The sequence below is a fragment of the Triticum aestivum genome, chromosome 5A (genome assembly GCF_018294505.1).
Source record: "Triticum aestivum cultivar Chinese Spring chromosome 5A, IWGSC CS RefSeq v2.1, whole genome shotgun sequence".
Lineage (NCBI taxonomy): Eukaryota > Viridiplantae > Streptophyta > Magnoliopsida > Poales > Poaceae > Triticum > Triticum aestivum.
In genome coordinates, this window is record NC_057806.1 from 314,442,723 (window position 1) to 314,451,909 (window position 9,187).

A 9,187-nucleotide genomic window follows, 5' to 3' on the forward strand; every position below is an offset into this window, starting at 1 on the left:
CTGTTTTCGCGTGTTTTTCCACTAGTTAATCTGGCAATTCTCTTCTTCTTAATTAATGGGCTGAACCTCAAGGGTTTCAGTTCTTCTGAAAAATATAAAAGCAATGTTGTTTAGAAAACCAATAATAATTAAAATAAATAACAATTTTGTTTCTCGAGTACTGAGCACATACACTACAACTAGTGAAGTAAGCACATGTGTGTTCCGTACGTACGTTGTGTGGGTCATCTTGCGGACTGATCATGTGGGTTCAGTAATACAGCCAGAGTCTGGACCTCCTGATTGAATGCCGACCATGTGATATTCATCTTTGACTAATATTGAGAGAAGTGGTTCAATCTAATCTAGTTTAAGTAGTGCCATGTCATGTGATCAGATCACACATTCACATTTGTTCTCCATAGCACACGAAAAATATACAAGTATCTGCATAATTCATAGGCCAATTCTCATTTATTTATTTATTTTCGATTAATGGATTATCAAGCCCTAACGCCTCCAGTTTTTGAAAAAAAAAGTCTGTTCGATGCCCAACACTTACGAATCCAGGAAACTCCATATGAACTTCACATAAACAGCTCAATTTCCGGCAGGATTCAAGACAAGTCCTCGCACTCCAAACTAGGGGACCGATTAGATAGATCTCATATTCCCATGGCATGAGCTCAGGAAAATGGAGGGAAAATTGACATGATCCGAATCAGAGTAGTACTGTTTTTACCTTTTTTTGGCCGGCACACTATTTCATTGTGTTATTTCTAATACCAAAGATGCACATTTCGATACGTGCTACAGAGAAAAGAGAGCAAATAATGCTCATACAGTACTAGCTTGGACTCTCACATGGAGGAGGCTGGCCATGGACCATCTGTCTCTCAAGTCCCAAGTCCACAGACTAAGCTTGACCAGCTAATAATTGGCCAAGTTAACTGCCCAGATGCTTCTTCTTCCACCTCCTCTTCAATCATTGAGACGTTCTTGGGTCTTGGCCCTTTTCCCTTGGACCACAATGGTAGATGGCAATGGAACATGGAACATGGGAATGACCGCAAGAGGGACTTTCTTAGGTGAACATTCTCTTCCTGCTAAAAGACTCTGAAAGCAGATACAGGGTTCATTGAATTTACCATGCGGCTACAGAGGTTACAGCAGCGAAAACTTACAGCAAGTATTAGCAAGAAACTTCGCAGTACGATCCATACACTGGGATCCGTGCCGCAAGAATATTTGCAACAACCAGATTTACAAAACCTGAAACCTAAGGGCCGGGAGGACATTTCACAAGATTGTTGGGTGTCCTAGGCCTTTACAAATTACAAGCAAAGCAAACTGCACACACTCCATAGATACATGCGAGGAGAAAGCAAAAGAGCGATCAAAATCTACCAGAAGCCTGTACTCTACACACAATCAGAATGAGGTCGATCTCGTTCTCCGAAGATGCCTTTTCGGTTCTGGAGGGGGCGCGGACTTCAATAACATGTCCAACTCCTGCAAGCGAATGCGGTGAAACATCGTTGTCGTCAATAAAGAGGTGAATGGCAATCACTAGATAAATACAGGCTCACACTTTCAATAGCACATAGCAGCAATTGCTGGTTCTTGGTCAAACTGCACCAAGTATAATGTACTTGTGTGTTATTCGTATTCATGTGAGAAACCAAGAGGCAGATCTTGAAAGCAGAAGAACACGGAAATATAATTCTTTCGGCAGAAAATTTATATACTCAACGAATATTTCTTTCAGCACATCATGCTTCTATGCTTATTCTTGCAGCCATGGCTTCATGATACCACAGGTGCACCGAGTATTTGAGAAGTACATCCAAAGCGATGCTTTGATTTTTTTTTAATCACCAACAGAAAAAGGAGACAAAGGTGTAAATTATTTGGTGAAACAGGGCACGCCGGTGCGTGCTTGCACTAAAAGTGCAAACTATACAGATGAAGCAGGAAAACATTGGAAAAAATAACAGTAGTAAATTAAACAAACCTCCACCAAACAAATCTAAAGGAAATTAAACAGGTTATGTACAGAAAATGAGCATGATCTACCTTCTCTCTCTTCAGCCTCTTGTTCTCCTCTTCCAGACAAGACAGTTTGCATTCGAGCTCGTTTGTGTAGGCCTAAATTTCATACAAAAAAGTTCCCAAAGTTAAAAATTAGTTTTGATACAAAGAAATATACCCAGTGCTGCCGTGAATTAAGATAAACCCAGAACAGAAGTAATCATACAATGAGTAAATTAGGGGTTATGTAGGTGCAAAATAGACAAGCTAACATATTATGGTGTAGTAAGATAAATCCAGAACAGAAGTAGTCCTTCAATGAGTAAAATAGGGGGGTTATGTAGGTGCAAAATAGGCAAACTAACCTATTATAGTGTGTTCTAATCTAAAGAGGGGATGTTAGTTCTGTTCTTGTGCAGAGTAACCAAATAAAGGTCTTTCTTACAAAAAATTTAGCTTTTGGGAGTTGTGCTAATTAGAGATTGCTTGCTAGGCTCCTTGCTAACTGGATCCTACATGAGAGCTAATTCACTTTTTCCTCTATTAGTATGTTTCTAAATCTCATAGAAGCTTTTGTATCATTCTAAAGTGCTAAACAAGTTCTATAGTCATGACTTGAATCGTAAAGAGTCAGAAAAATAAACCTGTTTCCTAGCTCTTGAACGTGCAGCCGATTCTCGGTTCTTGATCATCCTCTTCTGCCTCCGATCAGCAACCTTGTATACCACATCCTGGGAAGACATTCTCTTACGACTAGGACTTTGAAGATCAGAAAGTTCTAGAGATGACGAAATACTCATTTGACGATCTGGGTAGATGGAATCCATTGTCGAAGGGATTGCAACACTCAACGGTTGCGCAATCGACTGACGTACAATATACGCATCAATTGCACTTGTTCCCTGTGGGAAATCCTGCACTCTGGTCATCAAATGAGCACTTTCTCCAGTTCCTACAAGATCAATTAACTCCTCAGCATCCTTCTGATACTGCCCAGTAACAATGCCAGCCCTTTGCAAGAACTCCTCAAGTGTTATCTCCCCAAACGACATCTGTGCATCACAACCTGAACTCCTTTTCTCATCATCACTACTCTCCTCTTCCTGCTGGATGTCTCTCCAAATTTCATCCACTGTCTTCTTGCTCAATGGCAGGGGCACAGTAATGCTGCTGCCCTGACGTTCCAAACCAAAAGCTGACGTGCTTTGACTGCCTGAATTCCCAGCGCCATTTGGTAATGGAAGGTTCTTCTCATCTGGAAGCACACTCCTCACAAAGTCATCAAGGTTCATACTAAGAAGTGGCGCACCAAGGTGGCTTTCAACCTCACTGAGGGTGAGGTTATAGAGAGAGCCTTCCCTGACTAGTGTCTGAATTTGGGCCCTGTTCCGCTTCTTGCCTGTGATGGCGGTGCCACCGCCTTCAGAGCTCATTTTGCCTGTTTTATGTTTGACCAATGACACTATTGATGATCAGTCGTTGATAGCATGAAACAGTAAGCTTTCTGATTTTGGTAATCCTTGTGCAAAAAATATTCAGATTTTGATTAATTCAAGCAGGCAATCTTACTGCAATATGGAAAGATTTAATTAAGATCCAATATACATATGATAGAGCAAGCTCAGAAAAATTATCAGTTAGTGAAGAATGTAGTTCAACGTGCACTATCATATGTATTTTGTCCAACTTCGAATTCCAACAAATAAAAGATAAAGGGCAACCCGTCCAAAAAATTGTACACTGATGGTTGTGACTGCTGACTAGACACTAAACTCAAAACTGAAACCAAACCCAAAAGGCAGGTGCAACCTTATCCTAACCCACTGACTTGAAGAAGGAAAAAATGAACCAAACAACAGGAAAGGTACAAATAACATATATGATCCTATACGAGAAAAGAATAGCATAATCATTATGAAATACTGCAAATACACTTCCTAGGGAAAATTCATATGGCACCAGTGAGGCAGTGCCACAAAATCTCAGGTGGGACCATTCTTCATATACTGTGCTGCGCGAATAACTTTGTACATAGATCATGGGATTAAAGTATGGACATGCAAATGGTCAGAAAGCCAATTTGTGTGCCGCACCTAAAAATTGTATGCTATTTTACTCTCTCACTCTTTTTTTTTGTACAACACACAAATGAACATGTTTTTCGGAGAAAAACTGTTGTTCATACTTCATGGAATGTACACATGAGTTCTTTTTCAAATGTCGAACATCATTTTGAAGCATCAATGAAACTACTTCCATAGATTGGAGACAAAAACCTCTGCGCCCAAGTCATAAACTGAGTACTGGACTAACATTTGGCAGATTATCACCAGGGGGTAAAGTTAAAGAAAATGAAAGGCCCATAGATTATGGCTGTAGGCAAAAAATTAACACATCCTCTAAAATTATAGAGTTTCAAGCAGTAGAAAAGAAAGCACGCCTGCTGACACGAACTTCCTCCCTTCCAAAATAGATGACTCAACTTTGTACTAACTTTGTACAAAGTTGAGTCATCTATTTTGAAACGGAGGGAGTAGAAAGTAATACGGCAGCAAAAGGAATAAAATTATCAGCCAAATATACATCTACCGGAGACCCAAAACTCTAAAGTCTGAACCAGAAAGGCACAATCATATATACTAGTAGAACCTAAAGAAACGGATATACAGATCATGGCAATTCTAAATTAAATTAGTGGAGCACCAGTCTATCTCATCGCAGCCCGCAATTGCTCAAAAGCGGACCGCATAAAACGCCCGAAACCCCCAAACAAGCAAGAAATCGGCGAATTCCGCTTCATTCCCAGGACGAAATGAAACCTACGCTAATAGCACGTCACTGGATTCCGAGTAAAATGTGCTAACTGATCCAATTCCAATCCAACAAAGCACGCCATGATGGATCAGCGGAACAAATTTGGCCCGGGTGCGGGGAAAGACAACAGAGCTGATTAGGATCAGATACTAACTTGGAGAAGCAGCGCGATGCCTGCAGGGAGAGGATAATCTGCTGCTCGGTGCGCGATAACTCCGAGGTATCGAGAGTGGAATCTTGCTCCGCGCGCACAGAGATGAGAAAAGAGAGAGAGAAAGGGAAAGCACCGGAGAATATATTTCTCGCGTGAAGACGAAGACGACGACAGGTAGAGAGTGATGGCGGGCCCTAAGACGTGGACGTGTGTTACTTGGGCCCAAGGTGTGCTTTGTTTGGGCTGGATCTAACCAATCCGGTAATTATCCAGAAACCCAGAGCCCAAAAGAATGTCGGTCCGTTTGACGTGCAGGCTTATGTTTCTAAGTCGACTCAGAAAAAAATTTAGGCATGGTCCACTGCATCTTCTTTTTCTTTCTCCTCCGTGTAGCCACCGGTCCCCTCATCGCTTGATGGGGCATGAATCTTCCATCTTCTCATCTCCTTTTTCATCTGGTGACCTCGTCCGGCGAGTCGCATTCCCACCACTGCATTTCCACTCTCAGGATCGTTGGCATACAATGCTAGAAGCCACCGTGAGACTGGGCCAGGGGAGGGAGTTGCGAAGCCGGTGTCTCCCTCCCATGTCTACTCTGCGAGGGGAGGTGGCGTTGTTGTAAGCCTGTTCCTTCTTGTTATTTGTTTATTTTTGGTTTTGCATGACATCAATATCCGCGGAGGTCAAAATACGTTGTCGGTTTAACATGATTTTTTTGGGCAACAAGGAGTGTTGTAAGTTTTAGGAGAGATCAAGACGAGCCGCGAGGAGCCCAGGGGTGGCCGCGCCCCCTCGTCCGTGTGGGGCTCACAAACACCGCCTTGACCTGATTCCACTGTCATAATTCCCTATAAATACTGAAACCATCCGTTGTGCCCCTAAAAGAATTTTTATCGCCGCCGCAAGCCTCTATTCCAAAGAGATAGCATTTAGAGCCCTGTTACGGAGCTCTACGGGAGGAGGAAGCCATTCCCGAAGCCATCTTGATCAACCTTGTTGCCTCCATGACCATGTGTAAGTAGTTCCTTTAGGACCCACGGGTCCATAGTAGTAGTTAGATGGTTCTCTCTTTCTCTTTTGGATCTTCAATGTCATGTTATCGTTCTTGATCAAGATCAACTGGATATAATCAATGGTGTGTTTGTTGGAAAATGATGAATTCTCACTTTATGATCAGATTGTTCACTTAATTCAATTGAATCTATTTGGACTTTATGCCACATAATTAAATAGTTTTGTAATGCTCTCCGATCTATCTATGTTCTTTGGCCAAGTTCGATTGATTTTTATTCAGTGGGAGTAGTGCTTTGTAGTGGGTTTAATCTTGCATTGCTCTAACCCAGTGACAATAAGGGCTAGAACATTTATTGTATTTTTTCGTTTGCGAGAAAATTTCCAATCTATTCATATTCAATCATGGCAATACAATGAACGCCAATAATAATACTTATTACATCCAGATCAATAGACCACCTAGCGACGACTACAAGCACTGAAGCGAGCCAAAGGCGTGCCACCGTCACCGCCCCTCCCTCGCTGGAGTCGGGAAAAACTTGTTGTAGTAGACAATCAGGAAGTCCTCGTGCTAAGACCCCATAGGACCAGTGACGGGGTAGGGGACCCGGAGTGCCTAACGTAAAGGAGACCGGCCTCGACCTTGACCAGGGCCCACCAGGCCCAGAGAGAATCATGGAACCCTAGGAAGGAGAGGGCGGTGAACGTGTACCCCAAGGCAGAAGGCGGCGGCCATATCGATCTGATCTCTTCTCCGTGTACACCCTAGACCTCTCATGTCTATATAAAGGGAGGTCTAGGGTCCTCATTAGGGATCCAATGTGGAACTCAACTCTCGGTAGACATCCCAAACACCATTGTAATCCTCTGCACGAGGTATCCCCTCACCATGAATACCAAGACAAAGCATGACGTAGGGTATTACTCCTCAGAGGCCCGAACCTGGATAAATTGTGTGTGCAAATTCTATTGCGGTACTTCCAGTCTCGTCATGAACCCTACCGAGGGATCTGACATGAATTCGCTTCGTCAGTTGGCGCGCCAGGCACAGGTGACGTTGAACGGAGAACGAACCCGGCTCAGAGAATCACTAGAGGCCAACGATCTCTCGCCACGCCATCACCTCACCCTCACGTTTTGCTCTTTCGAGCTAATCGCTGATAGATCGGGGAAATTCTTGACATCTTGCCTTCACGCCACATCAAAAGCATGTATAACAGGCATGGGAAGGACCAAGAGGTCTACGACCGCCCCGGTCACCCCGCATGAACATGCATCGTATGACCTCCACGACGCTATGAAGCCTCTTGCGAGACCTCCGTAAACATGATATTCACAACGGCTGACACACGGCGGAATCATAAGCTCGCCAGACGCGCGATCTACACAACGGAGGAGGTAGCCAGCGAACAACTGGCATGGTCCCAAGAGACAATTACCTTCCACACAGGGGACCACCCCGAAGACGTCGTGCAGCCAGGAAAGCACACCCTGGTACTGGACCCTGTCATGGGGGCTAATGCCTCTCATGCGTCCTGATGAACGGAGGCAGCGGCCTCAACATTATCTTCACTGATACCCTAGAAAAGATGAAGATCTCCCTCTTAGGACTACATAGCTCGGGCGTGGGCTTCCAATGGGTAGTGTTGGCCGACCGACGACGATGGTGGTGGGAGGAAAAGGAACCCTAGACTTTTCTTAGGGGAGGTGATCTTATAAACACGTACTGTATTATTGCCGCCAAGGATAAAGGGACGGGGTTTTATCATATTGATTGAATTCTTCATGTCTACATTATGTCATCTTTCTTATTGCGATACTCTACTTCTTGCAAACTTAATACCTTGAGATGCATGTTGGATAGCGGTTTTGGGGTGGAGTATTAGTAGTAGATGCAGTTGGACTAATGGTCTACTTATCACGGACATAATGCCTATATGATATTATGCCATGAATGATCATAGTCATAAATATTGCAATCTTTTCAATTGCCCAACTGTAATTTGTTTACCATGCCATTCGCTTGTTTTCGGAAGAGATGCCACTAGTGAACCTATGGCCCCTGGGCCTATTCTTTATTGATACATTCTTATACAAAATTTCCTCTTTTATTTGTCTTTTCACTTTACCACCATCTATATCTATTTGCTTTTATTCTTGTAACTAGCAAGACAAGGGCTTGACAACCCTCTCACCACACTGGGTGCAAATTTTTTATTTTGTTTGTGTGCATGTGTTGCTTATATTGTTAGCTTAGGAGCTCCTTTTGGTTTGATAAACCTTGGTTCTTAACCAAGGGATGACTTTGTTGTTATCTACTTCACCCTTCCTCTTTGGAGAAACCCAACGACTCCAGCGGGAGTAGCAGTCATTGATTGCTGGAACCGGCAACAACCAAAGCTGCAACAGGCGAGTGAGAAAGCTACCACCATCAAGAGGCAAAAGTTGGGGACCTCCCACTGCATAGCCAAGGGAAGCCGCAACCGTTGATGGAAAAGGTTTCAACCAAAGGAAAAAATATTCAACCGATGGCGAGGGAAGCCCGGACCAGGCCACTCCATAACCACGAAGCTGTGAAAGTGCTAGTTATCGACTAGAGGGGGTGAATAGGCGATTTTTATGGAAGTCTTCAAAACACGAGGGCTTTGAAGACAAACAGTAGAAATGGACCTATTGATATGTAGCGGAAGGTAGACTACACTAGACAGACCATAGTCATGTAAGCAATGAAGTGAAAGTTCGAAGACTATCAGCAACTAGGTAGTATGGATCGGGATGGAAGATAGTATGAAACAAAACAGTAAATAGTCTTCACTCAGTGAAGTCAATCAGATCATACAGGAAAGCAGTGATTTCACGAAGACATACTATAAAGTAAAGGGAGGTGAAGGATAGAACCAGTAGCTTGGTGAAGACAAGGATTTGGTAGACCAGTTCCAGTTGCTGTGACAACTGCACGTCTGGTTAGGGAGGCTGAGATTTAACTCAGAAGACCGCGTCTTCACCTCATTCCCCTTGATCTAAGGACACACAGTCCTCACCCAATCACTCTGGTAAGTCTTCAAGGTAGACTTCCAAACCATCACAGACTTCGTTCACCGGCAATCTACAATGACTCTTGGATGCTTAGAACGTGACGCCTAACCGGCTGGAGGATTCACAGTCCTCAAGTGTAACAAGTCTTCAGATCACGCG

At 43.5% G+C, this 9,187-nt stretch overlaps 1 protein-coding gene across 3 annotated transcripts; it reads right to left on the reverse strand.

The window, feature by feature from the left end:
• Window positions 1–1,096: 1,096 nt before the first annotated feature.
• LOC100192171 (ABSCISIC ACID-INSENSITIVE 5-like protein 2) lies at window positions 1,097–5,197 on the reverse strand. 3 transcript variants are annotated; one of them, XM_044524604.1, is made up of 4 exons: window positions 4,979–5,197; window positions 2,655–3,578; window positions 2,056–2,127; window positions 1,097–1,491 (listed from the first exon to the last, which is right to left on the reverse strand). In XM_044524604.1, exons 2-4 carry the CDS (start codon window positions 3,441–3,443, stop codon window positions 1,411–1,413), a joined length of 942 nt encoding a protein of 313 aa, XP_044380539.1. In that variant the 5' UTR covers window positions 3,444–3,578; window positions 4,979–5,197; the 3' UTR covers window positions 1,097–1,410. The 3 variants fall into 3 exon arrangements, with proteins under 3 accessions (XP_044380539.1, XP_044380540.1, XP_044380541.1); XM_044524605.1 differs by having other exon boundaries at window positions 2,655–3,448; window positions 4,979–5,130; XM_044524606.1 differs by having other exon boundaries at window positions 2,655–3,529; window positions 4,979–5,089.
• Between the last annotated feature and the right edge of the window lie 3,990 nt (window positions 5,198–9,187).

Bases quoted from the DNA above. Each gene is read 5' to 3' on its own strand.
- LOC100192171 (XM_044524604.1), bottom strand. From the start codon at position 3,443: ATGAGCTCTGAAGGCGGTGGCACCGCCATCACAGGCAAGAAGCGGAAC. The intron at 2,128-2,654 runs GTTTATTTTTCT...TATGAAATTTAG, and splicing joins GTTCAAGAGCTAGGAAACAG to GCCTACACAAACGAGCTCGA. The intron at 1,492-2,055 runs GTAGATCATGCT...ATTCGCTTGCAG, and splicing joins AGAGGCTGAAGAGAGAGAAG to GAGTTGGACATGTTATTGAA.